Source organism: Arachis ipaensis, chromosome B3 (genome assembly GCF_059453495.1).
Source record: "Arachis ipaensis isolate K30076 ecotype BB chromosome B3, ASM5945349v1, whole genome shotgun sequence".
Classification (NCBI taxonomy): Eukaryota; Viridiplantae; Streptophyta; class Magnoliopsida; order Fabales; family Fabaceae; genus Arachis; species Arachis ipaensis.
Window position 1 is genome coordinate 16,746,393 of NC_142438.1, and position 23,983 is coordinate 16,770,375.

A 23,983-nucleotide genomic window follows, 5' to 3' on the forward strand; every position below is an offset into this window, starting at 1 on the left:
AAACCTTTGTAATAAGTCCAAAAAAAAAAACCTTTGTAATAAGGACTTGGCTCGTTTACTTGATTTACTTTCTTCTAAATATCGTTTTTTGAAATAATCTTTTAAAAAAGAAAAAATATTGATGTAAAAAGTGTTGTACTTGAATTTAGAATTAGTTTATGTATTTTTTCTAGTAATCAATTTATACATTATACATAGGTGTGATATTAAATAAGTACATGTTATTCTTGAATATTCTTAAAATTATAAAAAGGCATTTTTCTAGATTTCAAATTGTTACTGCTAAAAATAAGTCCAGTCTGATTTTGCTAAAACACGTCACCCAAATATATCAAAACATCATAAAAGATAAAATTTCTCTAATCAAAAGAACTTTCTTCATCAAAATACTAACTCCCAAGAGAACACTATTGTATACAAAAATAGATACACATATCTTCGATTCTATCAAGCTACTGGCGATAATATTTAAAATTGAAAATATTACAGTAAAGAATCATTTTATTATCATTACTGTGTTTCCATTTTTCATTACTTGCGTAAGATTATTTATTGAATTGACACAAGTTCCCTGCCTTCTAATTACACAACCTTCTCATCCCACCAACACAATCTGTAGCAGCATCCATAGCTGAATCTAAAGTCACATATATAATATTTAATAAAATAATACAAATATAACATATATGCACTATATAGTTGTATTGCTTCGAGACTTGAGAAGCTGTTTGTTCTCTTGTCTATGACGCAAATTCACAAGGAGAAAAATCAAGTGGGGGTAAAATAAAAAAAAATAATAATAATAAAAGGGTAAACAAAAACGTGGGAAAATTCAAACCCATAATAACAGCTGCTACTATTCCATCAAGAAACATGGCCTTCATATTCCGTTGACTTTTTACATCTTTGGAATTTTTCCACCAAACCTGTGCATCTGTATCATGGCATGTGCATGCGATCAGTGTGTAAATAAACAATACTAAACGAATCATGAAAAGATACAAGGTCAATTCCATGCCAATTTAGGAAAACAATATTTTCATAATTTTTTTTCTTAATAAAAAAATAATTGTCATGAAAGTCTCAAAGGCCCTAGGTTGATGTTTTTATTTTATTTTATCTTGCATAAGCTCATTAGGCTGGCTTTATGCTTTGAGAATTTTATTCAATCAACTAGGGTGCATTTCATTAGACATATTTGGATGAAGTTTGTCATGAGCAAAGAAAATATTCTTTTTATTTGGTAATCATTTACTCAAAAATAAGATCACATTAATGAATTATTTGGGAACATGAGATACGAAGCTATATATATAGTCTCACTTTTTTTTTATTGTTATAAGGAGTGTTGCTAGTATCCATATCAAAGGTATGTTTATTGGCAAGAGGCAAATCTAGAGTGCTGTCCAAAGGTTCCAAGCATCCAGCATGCTGTTTCCATCAATTTTCCTGTCAATTCCATAAAATTCTTTAAACATGAGCTCAAAGAGAAACTATGTATAATGATCCTTGAGTGTTGCTATGATGCAGATTTTCAATATAGAGGGCATGGCAATTAAAATTTGACATTTGGTTGAAAGGGCTTCCGTGTGTATGAAAAATCACATATTTTCTTTATGTCTTTGAAAAAAGCTTGGGACCTTTAATTTTGAAAGTTTGAACTACTTTCTTACAACTTAAGAAAACTATCTTCCACATCAATTTTCTATAGTTTCTAGTGATATAATCTAGCAGGCTCAAATCAAAATCAGCAAAATAACATATTGCTTCAACTTTAACATCTAAAGCCCTCACAATATAATAAAGACAAAGACTACTTTAATGGATTACTTAAGAAATAACTTAGACTGCTTCTCTTGTTTCAGAAGTGCTATGTGTATACAAAAAATCAGTCACCAAATCGCAGATCAGTCACCATATAGTTATTTTGTATTTTAATGTGTTTTATTCGGGTGACTGATTTTTATTTTACATATAACATGATTGTTATTTATTTATTTATATTTTTTTGCAATAAGAAGCCAAGGTCATATTAAACACCTTCTAACTTTTTTGCTTACAATTTCAAACCCTCACTAAAATTCCATCCCAATCAATAGCTTAAAGACAATCAATGTAAGCCAATAAACTTAACCAAAACAAGAAGGCGGCCATCCACACAATAAAATCCCCACTTAAAGAAAACTCAAAGATGAGGAAAAATAAATAAATAAATAAAGAATAAAAGGAAAACCCACCCAATCAAACCAAGCACATCATTATCACCTTTTTACCATCTCTTTCCATCTTGACTTTAAAAAAACACCCATCCAAGCACAAAAATTTATTCCACACAAAATTTTACATAAAGTTGATATTTTACCTTATAAATCATTAAATAATTTTTAATGATTAGCAGCAATTAACTAACCCCTTAATTTCCCAATGAAAAGAATGAGTTACCCCACTAACTAAAATATATGCATTTAACCAAAAGTTACATATTAGCATCAAATAAGAGTAACATTCAGATCAAGATTGGTTTTAAATTACTTTTGACAATGATAATTGAGGCAGCAATATTACTCTTGCCTCAGTCTTAGCAAATCACAATCACAACCACGATTTCACCGTCTACGTTTTCCATAGTTTACTATAAAATTTTCACTTTCACATGAATCACAATTCAAAAGTATATATGAAGACATTAATTTCCATTTAATTTTACATTGTTAACCAACCAAATATATGACAAATTACCAAATAATATAGTGGTGACTGGTGAATAGTTATATACAATGAAGCGGTATTCTGACATGACAAAATTAGAGAATAATTTCTATACACTAACAATGCAAAAAAAAAAAAAAAAATTATATGCAACAAACAATATAAAATATATAGAAATTTGATAAGCAAAGAACTTATAATCATAAATAGTTACTCAGCTTAATTTAATCTACACTATCACCTAGAAATTAAGTCCTAAAATGTTATTATCACCCATTGAAGTGAACCATAACAAACTAAAATAATTGAAAGAAAAAAGGAAAGAAAACTGACCTCTCCTCTGCTTCTTGACCGTTACCTTCCCGGGCTGACCCGTTTTCGCGACCCGCCTAAAAACCTGATTCTCCTTCTCAGCCTTCTCCTCCGCCGTCTCCGGCGGAAACATCACGGCATCAATCCCCTGAACGGAGATCCTCCCGTCCGTATAGATATCAGGATCAAACAAAAATGCAACGCCATCGCCACGGCCAAACCTGACAGAACCATCCCCTTCCTCCGCCACAACCTTATGCGGAACCCTAAGCGTATCGTAGCGAACCTTCCCGAACCTTCTAACGGCATTGTACATCGATTCCTCCGTTTGGTACTCAGGGATCAAATGGTAATACATAATCTGCTCCGGTGCACCTGGTTCACTCAACTGTTCCGTAGTCAATTTCGCCATCGCTTCGTCGTTTGGCGCCAAAACCGTTAGAACGTAACCTTCTGAGACCAAACGACCCATTTCGGTTGCTAGAGAAGTTAGGTTTACCAATATGTCTGCCATTTCGTTGTAGCCGCCGTACTGGATTAGGGTTTGGATGAAATCTTTCACCTGTGCTTCGCCGTCGAAGTGGTGGTGTTTTCCTCCGGGTCCTGGTGCAGGCGCCGGAGCAATTGCCGGACCTGGTGCCATTGCGTCGTAGATCGGGAGTGCCGGTGAGGAACCTGGTTTTGACGGTGGTGCTGGTTTTTTCAGGCGGTGAGTTCGGGGATCGACCTCCGGTGCTCCTTCTGGTTTCACGGCGCCGATCGAGCGCAGGCTCCGGCGGTTGCTGAAGTCTGATTGGACGGAGCGTGGAATCAGGAGCGAGTCGATTCCGTGGATCACTCCGTCGGGTCGGGTTAGAGTTTCCGGGTGGGTGACCCGTGCGCCGTCGACGGTGAATTCAACGGTGGAATTGGCGCTGATTTGGATGTGGTGGTTGTCGGCGGCGAGGGTTTTGTGTCGGGTCGACCCGGGTTTGCGTTCGGAATTGATTCGGGTTGGGACGATGTGTGACATGATGAGTGTCTGAAGAGATTTGAGGTTTCTGGGTTCCAAGAGGAAGCGCTTGAATTCGGGGTCAAGGTTTCGCTCCAAAGCTTCGTTCTTTGGGGCAAAAATGGTGATGTTGTGGTTTGCCACGGTTTCTTCGAGTGTCGGCAAAAGCATGGCTTTTTCAATCAATTCTGCCAGTTCTGTATAATGTGAGTCCAGTAGTGCCACCAAGATGGAGTTTGAATTGATCTGAGCCGTTGGTGAGGAAGAAGAAGATGATGATGGCGATGGTGATGAAAATGTAGTTGGGGTATTGGAGAAGAAGAAAATGAGGATGATGAAGAAGGTGCCATGGATGTAACAATCCATGGCGAATGCAAGAAAAAATCTTCTGAGACGAGACCAGTTTTTGGGTTTTGTGCTAATAATGCTGTGTTGTGTGTACCAGGTACATTGCTTGGTTGCTTTTCTGTGAAATGTTGGTTTTTGGGGTCTTATGTTTTCTAGTTTTGGTGGGTGAGTGCTATAAAAATGTATGGTTACATGTATGTTATGGGGTTGCTGTTAGTGTTAATGAGAGTGAGTGCGAAAAGGAGATTAAGGCATTAAGGTGGTGTTGTTTTTGTGTGATTAATTTGGTGTTGAATTTAGAAGGTGATTAAGTAACTTGATTAGTCAACTAATGATGATGTTGTTGTCTTGTTGATAGGTTTTACTTGTATTGTAGGAGAAGTGGGTAAATCAATGGAGGTGTCGGTTGCACTGTTGAGAATTTGCCACGTGGCGGGTCATGATTGAACAGGGAGGGAGGGCTCGTGTGAAGAAAGAAAGAAGTGGAAAGGTGGGGTCCAGTACCCAACTGCTACCTGGCTTCAGCTGCTACTTACAGGTTGTGAGTAAAATGGAGGTATAAATAAACCAACTTTCATTACCTAATAATGCCATCACTACTATTAATCTTATTGTTTTCTACTAATTCGTCATAGGGATATTGTTCCACTTTACCCTCATTTATCATCAATTAGATAAAACAGATGAATCATGAGTTACTATAATATATTATATTAAATGAATGAATATAGACCCCCAAAAAAATATAATTATATAAGAATTAACGGTTAATTTGATATCCAAAAGATCTAAATAATGACAAAAAATTTCTAAAAAATATTGTTAACAAAATAATTTTTAAATAATTTAAAAATATAATAAAATAATTAAAAATAATTATTTAAATCAGTCTCTAATTTAAAAATTAAAAGTGGACATTTTAGTTTAAAAAAATTAATATACAAAATATTCTTAAAGTTTTATTTCAACAAACAAATCAGTTCCCAGTCCATTTTTCGAAAAAGTAATTACCAAATTATTTTTCAAAGATTTTAAATCTCCTATTATTATTATTATTATTATTATTATTATTATTATTATTACATAATAATAATGTAATATAATTTTTTGTATTTTTTTTAAAATAATAATAAATTTATTTATTAGATTCTTATATATGTATTTATAATATAAATTTTGCATAAAAAATATAAAAAGTATAATCAAAAGATATCCTATTAGAAATTATTCATCCAACAACAACAATAATAATAATAATAATAATAATAATAATAATAATAATAATAATAATAATAATAATAATAATAATAATAATCAATAAAATTATTAATAATTATTTTACAAAAAATTTAAAGATTAAAATTATTTGATATTTTTGTATTTAATATAATCAAAAGATGGCCTATTTTAAAAAATTATATTTATATTAAAAGAAAATATTTTAATTTAGATTTCAAAGCATTATTATTGACCTTGTTTGTTTTTAGGAAAAAGAGTGTATTAATATGCTAGTGTCATCGTTCACATACATAAAACTAAGCTAATAATAATAAAGGTTGACATATAATAAAAATAAAATGGATGGAGACTGTTATGTTTAACAAAAAAAAACGTTGAAGATTGACATGTGTATTAATTTTTTTTTAAGGCTAAAATGTTTATTTTTAAAATTTTTAGATACTAATTTGGATAATTACTCTGTCAGAATTAAATATTGAGAATTAATCTGTGTATTAATTTTTTTTTTACTAAAACATCTACTTTTAAAATTTTTGAGTATTAATTTGGATAATTATTCAATAATTAATAAATATTGTATTTTTTTAAATGACAAAAAATTTTTGTATTAAACAAATAGCATTTTTATGGATTCAAATTTTTATAGTGACATTTGAATAAATATTTAAAAAGATACAAAAAAAATTAAAACAAAATTCAATCTCTAGCTTTTACATTTTGTTTTTTAAAAGAATTTGGTCATTCACAATAACTTTATTTTTTTAAATTCACCGGACATCAAATTTACCATATTTTAAGAATGAAAAATCTTTTTTTTTTTAATAATGATTGTAAAAAATTACATTAAAATAAGATATCTAAATATTTTTTAGAATATATATTTAATATCTAATTTTTTAATCATATTTTTAAATTTTTGGAAATTTATTTATCGTTAGCATCTTTTAAGATTAATTTTGTCAGCGATATAAATTTTTGGGTATCATTTTTATAGTTTACTCAATATAAATATCTTTTCCAATAACATTAAATATTTTTTTATGAATTTAGCTAACATATATTTTTAGGACACATGATAAAATTACTATTGATAGAATTTTTAAATATTTTTAAATAAATATAAAACAAATATATTAAAAACTTAATTTTTTTATATTTTTAATAAATTTTTTAATATATAATCTTAACATTTACTTTTAAAACATCAGTTAGCTAAATTTTTTTTATTTAACTATTTTTATAGTTTTCTAAAAAATTTTCAATATATTAAATAAATTTAATTTTAATACAATAATATTATAAAATTTATATAATCATAATATTTTATTCTTTTTTATTATTATTTATGTAACTAATATAAAAATAATTATTTATGCTACTATATTATTATTTAATTAAATATATATATAATTATTTTATACTAATAATATATTAAAATTAAAATCATATTAAATATCTGTTAAATATATTAAAATAACATTTTCCGATGGCATTGGGGCCCTCTCTCTCTCTCTCTCAATGTTTTGTCTTTCTCCCTTGATATATAATATATTTTTTTTTCAGTTTGTTGACTGTGTCTTGTGATTCTTGTGCGTTTTGTTTCCAGCTTCTGTGCACGTTAAAGGTCACTTTTATTAAAGCCATTTGACACTCATTCTTTAGGGTAAACTTCCTTTATTTCCAACTAGTTGATCTTCATAACAGAATGTTAAAAAATGAGGATTGGTTGTGAACTACAAGATTAATATTCTAAACAGGGTTATCAAAATACAATTTTCTTCTCGAAATTTATTTAATTTGATAGATCATAATGTGACAACATACTTATTCATTTTTATAAAATAAAATAAAATAAAATGAACTATATTATTATATATTTCATCGCTCTGGAATTCTGCTAACTCTTCTTTAATAGTGTGTTATTACTTATTAGCATATTGCTCTAATAATATATATTACATATGAATCTTTTCACATTAATATGTGCATTTAATATAGATCGGATATGAGGTCCATACCATAGAATAGACACCGAAGCAAATAAAAATAAGATACCATATAGACTTATGAATTACGAGTGGTGGTTCCCACTTGACCTTGGGTTCTTATTTTGATGGGGTATAAGCTGAGCTGTTCTTGTCATACAGAGTGTGTAAGTACCTCACCAAGAATCAAGAAACCACCCCAAACAGCATTAAGAATAAATAATTAAGAAATAAAATGGAAATAACTTCTAGAAAACTACCTTATTTGACTTCAAGAGCGGCAGGGTTTTGTTAAGTATACATAAGTTAGGAAGAATTTTAAGGAAAATAGATTCTTTTTAATTTTTTTAATATTTGAGAGAATAAAATGTGATTTCTCACTTCTAATTTTATAAGTGGGACTAAAAATAAAGAAAAAAGAGAGAGCAATGAAAGGTGATATTAAATACTGAATACCATCCATTTTTTTTTACTGGAGAGAATCTATTCTCAATTTTAAGTGTATATAAAATATCAATATTTTAGTAATTTTAACTAAATATATATAATATATATTAATCAAAATTAACAATCAAAATTATTAAAATACTAGTGTTTTAGGTATATTTAAATTTTTTGAGACTTATTACACATACAAATCTTTTTAGTATACAAGTCTATACAAGTCAACTCAAACTCAACAAAAACAACTCTCAATTTAAAGAGCATATAAGCACGCGCTTCCTCAACTTTGAATAGCACGAAATAAGAAATGGTTATTCTTCAACGTTTGTATTCCACATTTTTCCTCCTCCTCCTTCTCCTTCTTCTTCTTCTTTGCATTCCTCCTCATTTTTTCTTCGCATTCCTTCTTCTTCTTCTTCGCGTTTTCATCCTCATCGTGGTTCTTTTTATTGTTGGTGTATTTTTTCATCTTTCTCTTTCTATTGATTTTAAAACATTATGTATTTTTTTCTTCTTTATTTAATTTTTTCTCCGAAAAAGAATTATAAAAAAATGAAATAAGAAGATGAGGAAGAAGAAGCAATAGAAGATGAAGAGGATGAAGAGGAAGAGTTTTGAATTATGCAGAACTTATCAAAATAAAAATACACCCAAATATCTTCGTGTTACACCCAAATATTTTCGTGTTACACTCAAATTTACTGCAAATACAGAAAAATATTTCTTCTAATGTTGTATTTTTTTCTTCTTCTTTTTTTTCTTATTTGTTTCTTTCTTTTAGTTAAATGAATGTAAGTTCATCATCTTCCAAGTAATTTTGCAGCATTATGTGTTAAAACAAAAAGAAACTTGAGAAGATAAAACAAAAAAGAAAGGGTAAAGTATATTTTTTGTCTCTGAAGTTTAGTAAAAATTTCAAAAATACATTTAAGTTTTATTTTGTTTCAATTTTGTCCTAAAAATTTTTGATTTGCATCAAATATACCCTTAACAGCTAAATTTTCAAAAAAATTAAGACCAATCTAACAATAATGCATGAAAACTATGCTTGATTTACTTGTGTTGAGGGTTGTTCTTATGAAATTGTTGTTGAATTGGTCTTAATTTTTTTGAAAAATTAGCCGTTCGGGGTATATTTGATGAAAATCGAAAACTTTTAGAACAAAATTGAAACAAAATAAAACTTAGGGGTATTTTTGAAACTTTTGTCAAACTTTAGGGACAAAATATACTTTACCCAAAAGAAAAGATGAATAAGAAAAAAAGAAAAAGAAGATGGTGATGATGATTAAAAAAAAAAGCAGTAGAAGATGAGAAAGAGGAAGAAGAAGAGTTTTGAATTATGCAGAACTTACCAGAATAAAAATACACTCAAAATTTTTAAAATACACCCAAATATCTTCGTGTTATACTAAAATATCTCTGTATTACACCAAAATTTACTGCAAATACAGAAAAAATATTTCCTCTAATGCTATATTTTTTCTTCTAAATTGAACCACACCTCAGCTACTTGATTAGATTCAAAATAATAAAAAGAAGAAAAGAAATTCCAATAAAAAAAGGAGAAAGAAGAGAAATAAAGAAAACGAAAAAGAAAAATAAAAGAAAAAAAGAAGATGCGCGCATAAATATAAATAATTTGTAAAAACTTGTATATGAAAAAGGTTTATATGTAAAAAATAATTCTTATAATTAAAATCAACAGTTAAAATTATTAAAACACTAATATTTTTAGAATGTTTAAAAACTTTTCTATAAATTTATGTTAAGTTTAATTGGATAAGATGAATATTCAAACGGAGTGAAATATATGTATTTATTCTATGTATTTAGTTATTTACTTTCTGAGTTCTGCAAATGAAGAAATCTATTTTCTTAACTCTTTCACATGCATTATTGGCCATGTTAGTCATCATTTTTTTCATCAATTATACTTATTTGTCGACATTAGCACGCAACAATTGTTCTATTCGTATAAGTACATACTAACCTTCTGCGATACTGAGCACCATAATACTTATTAATACTATTGTGTATTTTGTAATATTGATAATGATCACGCTTATAAACTTGACATTGGAAATTAACAATATAAATCAAAAGATGTTATATGTACGTTTAATATTCCATGAAAAAGAAGGAAATCGGCACAAAATAATTGATCCCACAAATGATGAGTAAATCCCAGTAATGATCTTTGACATTGATGTCGTGTACTAAAATCACTTCTAAGATTTTAATTGTATTAATTATGTTTTTGAGATTGAAAAAATTGCACCATAACAGTTTTTGACCTGTTTTTCGTTAACGACGTACTGATGTGGCTTGATGATGTGGACCTTTGGTGACACGTGTCACCTCATGGTTTGGCCACGTGTAACGATATGATGATGTGTCGGTCAACGACACGTGGCATGCTGACGTGGATGGGTATACCATGTGTCACAGTGCTATTTTGCCACGTGTCAGATTATGCCACGTATTGCAATGCTATTTGTCTACGTGTCATCCACTATGGCATCATTACATGTGCATCAAATTGGTCCCTTACTTTGCATCAAATGACTCATTTTAGTCCATGAAATTAAATGTCATGCACCAAATTAGTTCTCTCATTAGTTTTTTTTTTCATTTTTTTATAAATTTAAAATTCTCATTATATATTTGAATACACTAATTTTAATTTTATCTTTTCACAAGTTATTTAGATATAAGTGTTTTTATAAAATGTTTTTAAAATATTAGTTTTAATTATACAATTTTGTTCTACAATATTTTATTAAAAGCATTATGTGACATATTGATATTGATTTAATAAAGAGTGTAAGTTAAGAGTATAATAATATTCCTTAATACAAATTTTTTAACATTTAACACTTTAATAAATATTTTAGGAATACTTGATCAGGCACTTATTAACTAATATAAATTCATTATTCCTATCCATTTTAAGAATGTCCGATTTCCTATATAATTAACTTCTCACTAAATTAATAAGATAGATTTATACTGTCGAATGTCGATTATAATAATTCATTTTATCTATAATTTAGTTAGGCAGCTTTTTCATATATTACACTATTGATCAATATAAGTACTTATTGTAACCATGACTTGAACAGTATTAAAACAGATACAAATAAACACAAGAGGCAATAATAAAGTTTTGGTTTTAGTTAACATGTACTCTAATGATACAAGTTAACATTATTAATTAAAAAAATTATTATAAAATATGTATAATAAAAAATTTAATTAAAATTAGTATATAAAAAAATATTGAGAATTTTAAATTTATAAAAAAAAATGAGAAAAAACTGATGAATGGACTAATTTGGTGCACGATATTCAATTTCAGCAAAGTAAGGGACCAATTTGGTGCACATGTAACGATGACATAGTGGATGACACGTGGACAAATAGCATTGCAACACGTGGCATAATCTAACATGTGGCAAAATAGCATTGTGACATGTGGCATACACATCCATGTCAGTATGCCCCGTGTCGTTGACCGACACGTCATCGTACCATTACACGTGGCCAAACCATGAGGTGACACGTGTCACCAAAGGTCCACGTCATCAAGTCATGTCAGCGCGTAGGGGTGGCAAAGCGGGCTGACCCGCCCCAACCCGCCCCGCCCCGTTTAGGCCCGCCACATAAATGGGGCGGACTGGCCCGCTCCGCCAACTAAAATGGGTTTAAAATGCTAGCCCGCCCCGTTTTATGGCGGATTGGCGGGTTGGCGGACTAGCCCGCTTGACTCTTTTTTTTTTTTTTGAAAAATAAAATTCATTAAAATTAACTAAAAAATAATAATTAAAAAATCAAATACAAATAAAAAATAGTCAAATTATAATATAATTTTTTTATTATTTTTTTTAAATTTTTAACTTCAATAAAATTGTTCAAAATAATATTTGTCAATAAAATCATCTTTATTTTAAAAAATAAGTCACATAATTTGAGCATATATACGAAATTGTAAAATAAAATAAATAAAGTTAATAATTCAAAAAAGAATAAGAACAAAAAATGAAAAAAAAAGTGTTTAAAAATTCTATAATTATTAATTTTATAATAGTAATCACTCTTTTATTTAATTAAAAAAAAAGAAAATAAAAATCTTCGGCCCGGCGGACCGCCCCGCCAAAACCCGCCAATTGGGCGGTGCGGGTTTGGCGGGTTTTTTTAATTTGACGGGCTCCAATTCCTAGCCCGACCCGCCTTTTTTAGCGGGTTTAGCGGATCGGCCCGACGGGCTCGACCCGTTTTGCCACCCCTATCAGCGCGTCGTTAACGAAAAACGGATCAGGAATTACTATGTACAATTTTTCCAATCTCAGGAACATAATTAATGCAATTAAAATCCCAAAGACGATTTTAGTGCACGGCGTCAATATCAAAGACCACTATGCGAATTTACTCCACAAATGATACTACTAAAGGAAAGTTATTGTTGCTCTGCACCTTTTACACATGGAAGGATAATATTTTATGCTAGGAGAGAACTACTGAATGAGTAGATTTACAAGGTATAGTTGGTAGTTAAATGAAAATGTTTGTTAACTAAAAATTATTAGCAAAAAATTGTCGAAATTTATTACTTTTTAAATAAATCTTGCAATAAATAAATTATAAATAAGATAAATTTTAACTGTTTAGATCGATTATTTTTATCTCTCTAACATTATGGATAATTAAATAGGAAACCATATTTTTTTGGTTTCCTTTAATGGTGACTTAGCAAACACAAGTGTAGTGCTCTTTGTGCGGAGAGAGACATATCCCCAACCGGAGGGGGCTGTTAATATGTCTGTCTCTTTGAGCTTTCTTTACTCAATCTTCACTATTATCTTCTCATAAATGTGAAAGCTGGATCAAGAGGTATTCATATTTTGATTGATGGTGAAAGTAAAAGTCTTGGATTATATTCTTGGTTAATCAATTACCATAATGTATACAATGTTAACATTCATTGCATAACTTGCATGGTTTTAATTTCCTTGTCAAGTTCTCAACAACATGAAAGTTACTTATACTGCTGTCATTTCGTTTAATTATTCCAACTAATTAATAACTATGCATGTGTTATTTTCGATTTATCACAATTTTTTGTTTATTTTTATTACCACATACGTAGTTAGTCTCTTTAGCTACTTGCACATCAAATAAACCATCAAGGTATCAACATATAATTTCAAAGTATTTTTTTATTTAATAAAAGAAAAATACTAATTATTATTCTTTTCTGTGAAAAATAATATATAGTATTCAGATGTATTTAGATTAGCGATACAGTATGTCATAAAGAGATTTAACAAAATTTGTATGTTGGTTGTTGAAAACTTAACACAACTCTCATCTTTTATCTGGACGAAAAAATTTAGAGTCAGCATTTTTGTTGAAATTTGGTCAATACTTAATCATAAAAGGAAAAATGATTAATCTTACATCATTAGATGTCATCTTACACCATTGAAAATATTAATGATGACTAATTGATGGCTAAACATCATAAATTCTGCTGACTCCCTAACACTCCTCTATCTGAATTTAGGCGCACATGTGTAATATAGGCAACTTAGATTAGTAATAAAGAACAAAAATATTTTTTTAAATAAAAATAATAATTACTTAAAAATATAATTAATTTCTTTTCATATAATATATTACTCGAATATCATTTTTTATGTTTGAATGCATTAATTTTAAAGTAATTTTGTTAAGTAGGGAAAAAGGTTTAGGACTAATTAACTTAACCTGAAATGAGTGTGCATTTTGCAAATGACAAACATATATGATGTAGGACAAAAAGTGGAGGTGATTAGGTCTTTCTACAATGAGTATAGAACGAAGCAGATATGGAATATCCATTATTATGAAATTAACAAATGATTTTGGTGATGATATTAAATGAGTTTGGTCTTGTGTATCCCTCAACTGTTAGGTGGAGATGTCCTTAAGAAACGAAGTTTAAGGGACATTTTCATTTTTTTTGGGTCAAATTTTTTTTTCACTTCATTTACTTTGTATTCCTACTTCCTAGCTAGTTGCATCCTCTGGGAAATTGTCGGTGGCCCTTACACTAATCATTTAGTGACAAACTATTTTAATGTCTGATATTTATTATTCATGACTTTAGCATATCTTTGAGTAGTTGGCATGGAATATGTATGTTTTGGGAGAAATTCGAATTTACCAAAACACCCTTAGGAAAGCAAGTTCAAATCTTAAGATCTTGGTGTATAATAAAGGGTGTTGTGGACTTTACGGACTTGGAACTTGCTATGGAATAAATCATCTCGTCAAAACGAGTGTGCTTGCTTTTGTTGTTTCGTCCATACTAATAATAATTTACGTAAATTAAACATGTTCTTCTTTTCTTTATTACATGGAAAATGGACGTCTCACTGGTTTTATAATATAATTGGCTTTGCTTGTTTAGGTGTATTTTTGTCTAGTGGATATACAATTTTCTTTTTCTATATAATAATAATTTTGCAATATCCCATGCTAAACTACCAAAATCGAGTTTATATAATATATGATAAATTATTATATGATTCTTTTTTTTTTAAAGAAAAATATAACTATAATGCATTGAGCACTATTCAAAAAAGGAAAAAGGGAAACCATTATTATTAGCTCATATGAGAATGATTTACATATATATTTGCAAATTGAATCTTTATTTGTTTATTTTTCTTGAAAGCATATTTGCAAATTGATGAATCTAGCTACGCATTCAAGCAAGCATTAAGAGGGAAAAAAGAAAACATATAAAAGGAGAATTTCAGAGATATAATTATGTTAGTCATATTTGTGAACCACTTTAACTTATAAACAGTTCTTAGTCTATTTCCTATTCAAAACAATCACATGTTTATGACTGAGTCCTCCACATAAAGAAAAGTGGAAAAGAATCCTTTATACGAGAAAGCGAAACTGATAGAATATTGAGTTATTAATTCTCATTTGGCACGAATGTAAAATAAAATGGAAAAATATATGAACCAATGAAACAATTTAATTAATTATAAATATAGTAATTAGTTTTATTTATTTATAATTTTAAATATTGATTATTAAATGTTTCACCACATTTAAATTAGGAGGAGATACGTTCAATATCACTGCAACGTGAATCACGGAAACTGATTCAATTAGCTTCCGTCTCTTTACCTTCCTTCCCTCACAAAATGCTTAAAATATGATAAATCAGAAAATAGATTTAGAACCATCCAATTTACAAAGAAAAAAACATCCTAATACCTAACATAAGCACCATCCCCGTAGAAATTTTGGATTCACCCAGAAACATTTGGCTGGTTTTTGACTGATACCCTCTTCGTTCCCTAGTGTTGAATATCAGATTAGAGATATAGACTGTATATAAGGTTTTATATAAGTTATTCTGAGAGATATAGGTTTTATATAAGTTATTCTATTTTAATATAGTTTCTGTTTTTAGATATCTGATTCTGTTGTATCTCCTAGTATTAAGGGATTTTATTTCTGTACCTATATATATATATATATATATATATATATATATATATATATATATATATATATATATATATATATATATATATTGACGCTGAGAGATGATTCTCTCAAGAAATTCATCCAAAACACAATCCTTGTCTCACTCCATTCGTGTATTTCAAGTTGGTATCAGAGCGGGTTCCGACCCGGCTCTGGTTTCTATTTGTTTTTCTTCTTTTCCGGCTGCAATCTTTCAGCCGTGTTCCCTTTTCCCACCAGCTGACACTATCAGTTGTGTCTCTTCGTCAGAAACTGTTTTTCCGGCCAAAACCTGGTCAAACATCAGACCCACTCCGAAGCAACCCCAGAATCAGAACCAGAAAGCCAAGTTCGGCCTGTCCCCAAAATTTCACTGCCGTCAACTGCCGCACGCGCCGGCACGCGCCGCCCCTTTTCCTGCGCGTGGTCCTCACGCGCCTCCGCTCCAGACGCGTGTGAACGTCACGCTCCACTGCCCAGGCTTTTTCCGGCCCTCGTTTCCCTTCTGCAAGTGTTTTCCGGCCGTTTCTGAGTGTCTGCCATCATGTCTTCTGAGGTAACCCCCGACACCAACTCCAATGGTGGCAAACCGGCTGTTCTAACATCTGTTGTTTCTGGAACCGCTACAATGACCTCTAAAAAATTGATGGGTGCCAAAAATTACCTTTCTTGGGCTGATTCTGTGGAACTTTGGTTCATGGGCCAAGGCTATGAAGACCACCTTACTAAATCTGTTGATGATGTTCACGCCGCTGACAAAACCACTTGGAAGAAGATTGATGCCCAGCTATGTAACCTTATGTGGCAGACCATTGATCCACCAAAGCTGACTATGTTTCGGGCTTACAAAACTTGTAAAAAGGTGTGGGACCGTGCTAAAGCTTTATACACTAATGACATTGCAAGACTTTACCATGTTGCTAAGAAGCTGTGTAGTTTACAGCTTCAAGGAACTGATATGGAATCTTATGTTGGGGCTGTGGAAGCTGTCAAGGAAGAGTTTTCGACTCTCCTTCCCTATGTGTCTAATGCTGATGACCATCATGCTCAACAGGGAAAGCTGTTTTTGGTACTTACGTTACTTGGGTTGCCAGCTGAACTTGAATCTCTTCGGCAACAAATATTGGGCACCTCACTCGTTCCTTCCCTTGAAAACGTATTTGCACGACTCTTGCAATCCGGCCCCTCTTTTGAGACCCATACTTTTGACCAAACTGCATTGGCATCCCAATCTTCTTCTCAAGTGTCCTTTCAAGTGCCCACTTGCGGCGGCCGTGGGGTCGTGGTAATCGTACTCGCCTTAGTTGTATCTATTGCCATAGGATTGGTCATACTCAGGATAAATGTTATGCTCTCCATGGTCGTCCTACCAAGGTAGCTAATGTTGTCCAAACTAATGAGCCATCTGACGTTCACTCCGCCGCACAACCACAAGGGATATTTGTCTCTGGCAATGATTATGATGAGTTTTTCAAGTACCAAGCTTCAAAGCAAGCATCTACTCCCGTTGCTTTGGTGGCCCACTCTGGTAATTATGTTGCTTGTATCTCTCATTCCTCTTCTCTTGGACCATGGGTCCTTGACTCAGGTGCTTCTGATCACATTTCTAGTACTTCTTCTGTCCTGTCTAAACTTGAACACCCTGCATTTCTTCCTTCTATCACTTTGGCTAATGGTTCTAAAATTGGTGCTAAGGGAATAGGTCAAGCTACTCCTCTTCCTACATTACCTTTGAAATCTGTTCTTTACATGCCCAATTGTCCTTTCAATTTGATTTCTATTAGCCAACTTACTCGTTCTCTTAATTGTTCTGTTACCTTTTTTGCTGACTCCGTCATTGTGCAGGATCGAGGGACGGGACAGACGATTGGTACAAGATGTGAGTCTCAAGGACTGTATCGGCTTGCCTTACCCATTACTACTGTGTCTTCTGTTGCTACTGTTGAGTCTCCGGACATGGTTCATTGTCGCCTGGGACATCCCAGCCTCTCGAAGTTACAAGCTATGGTCCCGAGTTTATCTCGTCTTGCTACCTTAGAGTGTCAAACTTGTCATTTAGGTAAACATGTTCGTAGTTTTTTTTCAAGTCGTGTCAATACACGAGCTGCGTCTCCCTTTTCTGTTATTTATTCTGATGTATGGGGACCTAGTCGTGTTACTTCTCATTCTGGTTTTCGTTATTTTGTCACCTTTATTGATGGCTTTTCTCGTTGCACTTGGTTATATTTAATGAAGGACAGATCTGAATTATTTGCACATTTCAAGTCTTTCTGTTCTAAAATTCAAAACCAATTCAAAACTTCAATTAAAATTTTACGAAGTGATAATGCTCGTGAGTATTTTTCAGCACCCTTTTCGTTTTACTTGTCCTCCCAAGGCATTCTACATCAGTCGTCTTGTCCTCATACCCCTCAACAGAATGGTGTGGCTGAGCGTAAACATCGTCACTTGGTTGAAACTGCTCGCACTCTTCTTCTCCATACTCATGTTCCCCTTAAGTTTTGGGGTGAGGCTGTTCTGACTGCATGTTATTTAATTAATCGTATGCCTTCTTCTGTTTTGCAAAATCAAGTTTCTCATTCCATTTTATTTTCTCATGAGCACATTTTTTCTCTTCCACTACGAGTCTTTGGTTGTACTTGTTTCATCCATGATCTTACCCCAGGCAAAGACAAGTTAACTACTCGCTCTATCAAATGTGTTTTCTTAGGGTACACTCGATTTCAAAAGGGTTATTGTTGTTATTCTCCAGCTCTTAATCGTTTCTTTGTGTCTGTAGATGTCACTTTTCTTGAGAATACCCATTTTTTCTCTGCACCCGACATCACTTCACCTTCCATTACGGAGGTGCTTCCTGTTCCTTACTTAGATGGGCCTCCTATTCCCACAAAGCCTCTCCAGGTTTATCATCGCCACCCACGGCCTGCAGTCCAAGATAACTCATCTTCTGAACCCGTGGTTGAACCGTCCTTGGATCCTTCTTCGGGAGTTAGCAGTAGTCCTTCTATTGCTCTCAGACAAGGTACTCGTTCCACCCGTAATCCTAATCATATTTATAATTTTCTTAGTTACCATCGTTTATCATCTTCTCACTATGCTTTTACCTCCTCTTTGTCTTCTGTTTCTATACCCAAAACAACAGCAGAAGCTCTTTCACGTCCAGGGTGGCACCAGGCTATGATTGAGGAGATGTCTGCCTTACATTCTACTGGTACTTGGGATCTTGTTCCATTGCCACCGGACAAATCTACTGTGGGTTGTCGTTGGATCTATACTATTAAGGTCGGCTCAGACGGAACCATTGATCGATTAAAAGCCCGCCTTGTGGCTAAGGGCTACATTCAAATCTTTGGTTTGGACTATGGTGATGCCTTCTCTCCTGTTGCGAAGATGGCCTCTGTTCGTCTTTTGCTTTCTATGGCTGCTATTCGCCATTGGCCTCTTCATCAACTTGATATTAAAAATTCTTTCTTACATGGTGATCTCGAGGAGGAAGTATACATGGAGCACCCTCCCGGGTTTGTTGCTCAGGGGGAGTCTTCTGGCTTAGTATGTCATTTACGCCGATCTTTATATGGCTTGAAACAATCCCCTCGAGCTTGATTTGGTCGCTTTAGTACTGTTATTTCTGAATTTGGCATGATTCAGAGTGAAGCAGATCATTCAGTTTTCTCCCGTCATTCTTCCTCCACGACCTCCATATATCTGGTTGTTTATGTGGATGATATTGTCATTACTGGAGATGATCATGAGGAAATCACTCAGTTAAAACAACACTTGTTTGATCACTTTCAAACTAAGGATACGGGGAAGTTAAAATATTTCCTAGGAATTGAAGTGGCACAATCTAATGTTGGGATCTGTATCTCAAAGAGAAAATATGCTCTGGATATTCTTGAAGAAACTGGAATGTTGGATTCTAGACCTGTAGATACACCAATGGATCCCAACACAAAACTTAGTCCAGATCAAGGAGAACCTCTTGCAGATCCTGGTAGATATCGCAGATTAATTGGCCGATTGAATTATTTGACTGTCACTCGGCCAGATATTTCATTTGCCACTAGTATCCTAAGTCAGTTTCTTGAGTCCCCATGCGAAAGTCATTGGGACGCAGCTGTTAGAGTCCTTAGATATATCAAAGGTGCTCCAGAAAAAGGTTTGTTGTATGAAGATAAAGGACATAACCAGATTGTTGGGTATACTGATGCAGATTGGGCAGAATCTCCATTTGATAGACGTTCTACATCTGGTTATTGTGTTTTTATTGGTGGAAACTTGATATCTTAGAAGAGTAAGAAGCAAAATGTTGTAGCAAGATCTAGTGCGGAAGCTGAATATAGAGCTATGGCACTTGCCACATGTGAACTTATATGGTTGAAGCAATTAGTTAAGAAACTTAAGTTTTGTGAGCCGAGTAAGATGGAACTGGTGTGCAATAATCAAGCTGCCTTACATATTGCTTCCAACCCTGTGTTTTATGAACGGACCAAGTACATAGAGATTGATTGCCATTTCATAAGGGAGAAATTGCAAAGTGGGGAAATAGTAACAACCTTTGTCAACTCCAACGATCAACTTGCAGATATTTTCACCAAAGCTCTACGGAGTCTTCGGATACAATACATATGTAACAAGCTTGGTGCTTATGATTTATATGCTCCAGCTTGAGGGAGGGTGTTGAATATCATATTAGAAATATAGGCTGTATATAAGTTATTCTGAGAGATATAGGCTTTATATAAGTTATTCTGTTTTGATATAGTTTCTGTTTTTAGATATCTAATTCTGTTATATCTTCTAGTATTAAGAAATTTTATTTCTGTACCTATGTATATATATATATTGACGCTGAGAGATGATTCTCTCAAAAAATTCATCCAAAACACAATCCTTGTCTCACTCTATTCGTGTATTTCAAGTCCTAGCATTGTTGAAATAAAATAGTGGGAGAACAACATTTATATGTTATTCTGGTTTTGATTTAGGAATTCGTTCAGGAATTTTTATAAGATTTTACTTTCTTCATAAGTTTTATACTGTGAAAAAGTATTCATTATATGTAGGGATATAGCTTGAGATAGCATCCTATATGATCCATAAAAGAAGGATGTGAACTTTGAACAGGTGACACTGACACTAGCAATAATGTAGAAAATATAAATTTGATCAAAATGCTATTTTGGCAACTGAAACTACAACTCTTTTGCTTCAATGTAATATCAATATATCATGCTATTTACTTAAAATAATTAATATTATTATGATAAATTAAGTATACTCAATTATTTTGATAAAGAATGAAACAATAAAATTAAACTCCTAGCCTCATATTTTCTTTTCCTTATCAATTTTGAACTTGTAGTTCCTTTAGAGTAACTAAAACTTCCAAAACCATTATTTCTCTTACACTTCCGTTTATAGGTCTAGCTATTTGATTCACATTCACTCTTAAAATTTTAGTCCTAAATAATTACCATTAAGTATTAAATTAATTAAGAATTTAATTTTGTCCTAGAGCCGGAAAAAAAAAAGGACCATCAATTACATAAGGTTGAATTAATAAGGGTTGATACATTAACTGGTCTTTAAAATATAACATACAAATTAATTTAGTTACCCTGGTTTTTTCTTGAGCCCTCGGCTCTCTTGTAGACCAAAAACAGTCATCTGTGTTAAGGACAAAATGGATTGTTGCCTTGGGCTTTCAATAGCATTGAGAAAATGCAAATTTTTTGATATACAATATTAGGCCCAAGTTCATCGAAAGTCCAATAAGACACTAACAAGTTGTTAGTATGTTCAGTTGGGGTGTAGACTTGTAGGTTTGTTTAAAAAAAAGACTAGGTAAATAATAAGCAAGGGTTAGGTTGAGGTTTTATGGAGGGAGAGTCAGGTTCTGTAACATCAAGTTAGTAGTTGGGTTAGGGTGAGTTAGTGTTTGGGTGTGGTTCGGGCTCCCCGGCCCATAGCATGACAAAAAAAAAGCAAGGGTTACAACCAATTTAGGTTGGTCGGCTCGTTCGTCCACTTCAATAAGTGTTAAAAATTTGAATACCACCATTAAATAGAACTTAGAGTCATGACCTGAAAAATACGGTAGGAAACCAGTTACAGTAAATTCTCATTTCTCAAGTTTGTTAGGGTGTTGCATAATTAGTGATTCTTCCGATGTGAAATATAACTTCTAAAGCTTAAAGGCCACAATGGATCCCAATTTGGGTATTCAACAACAAAAGTTAGGATATGGGGTTTGCACTTACATACCTCCCTAATATCGCAGGTCATTTAGTTTTATAGTTCATTAGCATATTTGTAAATTTGTTGGGTTGTTTCAAAATCTTTGTCTATTGAGATGAAGCATTCATGTCCATAAAAGGAAAAAAGCAAGGGGGAAAAAACATTAATGAGTGACTCCAAATGCAAACTTCTTTATTTTCTGTTATTTTTTCATTTCTTTTTCTTCACAACATCCATATTCTGTAGCATACGAACAGAACAGAACAACAATCATGAAGATTCTGATCGTAACAGAATTCGTTTTTCTTTCGGATAATCACTGGAGGCTTGAAAAATAAATAAAAAGGAGAAAGTAGAAGAAAAATATTTTGTCTCCTAAGCATGTGTGCATTCCAAAATTTAATGCTAATCTTAAAAGTGAAAGTGCACAGTACTAAAAGAGTAAAAGATCACTCGCGAATAATTGAATATAACACCCATCACTGTCTCATATCATTTTGTCATTTATTTTAAAACCACACAGCTACAATCAAACGCAGCCTTCCCGAATTTTCCAACCACGCAATTTCAAAGTCCCATAATACCATGATTACGTCATCATAATCTTCATTTTCACAATCTCCCGAAAGATAGTAGTAAATCCAAACTTTTCATATCACTACAATCATGCCCAAACCATCATTTTTATCATCAATCATTTCTTCAACAAACAATTTCTTTCACCCTACTAAAAAACTTTTAAATTTAATCTGGATGCAATAATTTAAAAAAAAAATTAAAGAGTGAGTTTAAAATTAATTATTTTTATAATATAAAATTTTTTAACAAAATATAAAAATTAAATTTTAATAATTTAATTTAATTTTAATGCATTTGTAATATAAAATATTTTTTTTTGAGATAGTATTATGTATATAAGAAAAAAAGTAAGATAAAAGAAAGAATTACTCTAAAATTTTCACAATAAAAACAAACAAACAAAAATGCATAAAGTATTAGATACACTGAAATTCTAAAATATGTACCAATGGTGAAAAAAAAAAAAAAACCCTCTGCACATGTATGTACACATTTTCCATCCATCACCGTTGCACCATTTCCCATATTCTCCAATTGATTCGGTTCGGAAAATTAATCATGGTTGGCGCTGGGACTCACTCCTCCAAAACCCAGTTTCTGCGAACCGGGCCCACATCTCCTTCTCCATAGGCCACACTTCTTTTTCCTCAACCGGCCTGGGTTCGACCGAAACCGGTAGCGAGTCAAACGACGGGGCGAGGCCGCTAGACCGCTGGTGCCGCAGCAAAACAAGGTCGTTTTTGGAATCTCTCAGCATACGGTGTCGTTTCTTCTTGTGCAGTGCTTTGCGCACCAACCCCGCTGGAACCCTGTAAATGGCGAGAACTGCGAGGTTTATCACGGCGCAAGGGAAGCAGCACACCACGGCGGCGCACTCCGCCGCGCTTCCGCCGGCAACTTCACACGCGCGCCGCCGCCGCGACGGCGGGTTACTGACGACGATGACCTGGCGAGACATTTTAAAGATTTCAAGATTTTGAGAGAAAAAGAGAAAGAAAGAAAGAGATTGTGTCTCTTTCTTTCTCTCTCTATGATCACAATTCACGGAAAGGAGCGAGTGTGATTGTGAGGAATCATGAATATTCTGAAAACAGAGAGAGATTTTAGTATTCTTGGGTTTGAACTTTGAATGATTATAAATTGGGGATGAAAGGGGATAAGCGAGCGGTTATGGAAATGAAACGAGAAACGAGAGGTGCACGCGGTTTTTTCTAAGTCTCTATGACTCACAAAGCTTGAAATTCGTTATAAATGGATATTTTATATTTAACTATATATATTAATTTGGATTGATCAAAATCTGTGACATTTGAAGTTTGAACCTTCTAGAACTATCCAAACTGCTATTTAGTAACATTATTATTCATATATGTTTTTTATTTTTTGTTTTAATAATATAGGATAAATATGTTAAAATTATCATTTTCATATATTTTTATAAACACTCTTGTAATTTATAATTTGAACATATATTTTTTAGAATATATTAATTTTCTTTTGGCCAAGAGAAATAGTTGCTCAACTTTCTATCTCTTATTTGATCAATGACTTAAAATTTAAGTTTTCGATTAAGTGCTTGTTCAAATTTTTTTTAATAATT

At 32.3% G+C, this 23,983-nt stretch overlaps 2 protein-coding genes across 2 annotated transcripts; both read right to left on the reverse strand.

Moving 5' to 3' along the window:
* Positions 1-483: 483 nt before the first annotated feature.
* LOC107629992 (fasciclin-like arabinogalactan protein 15) lies at positions 484-4,700 on the reverse strand. The gene is made up of 3 exons (XM_016332977.3): positions 3,043-4,700; positions 1,324-1,449; positions 484-934 (listed from the first exon to the last, which is right to left on the reverse strand). Exons 1-2 carry the CDS (start codon positions 4,376-4,378, stop codon positions 1,376-1,378), a joined length of 1,410 nt encoding a protein of 469 aa, XP_016188463.1. The 5' UTR covers positions 4,379-4,700; the 3' UTR covers positions 484-934; positions 1,324-1,375.
* An 18,036-nt stretch (positions 4,701-22,736) lies between these two features.
* LOC107634289 (uncharacterized) lies at positions 22,737-23,612 on the reverse strand. Its single transcript, XM_016337831.3, has one exon. The coding sequence runs from the start codon at positions 23,339-23,341 to the stop codon at positions 22,940-22,942; it is 402 nt and encodes a 133-aa protein (XP_016193317.1). The 5' UTR covers positions 23,342-23,612; the 3' UTR covers positions 22,737-22,939.
* Positions 23,613-23,983: the final 371 nt, after the last annotated feature.

Coding starts and splice junctions, on each gene's coding strand:
- LOC107629992 (XM_016332977.3), bottom strand. CDS start 4,378: ATGGATTGTTACATCCATGGCACCTTCTTCATCATCCTCATTTTCTTC. Junction 1,450..3,042: donor GGTCAAGAAGCAGAGGAGAG/GTCAGTTTTCTT, acceptor TGGAATTGACAG/GAAAATTGATGGAAACAGCA.
- LOC107634289 (XM_016337831.3), bottom strand. CDS start 23,341: ATGTCTCGCCAGGTCATCGTCGTCAGTAACCCGCCGTCGCGGCGGCGG.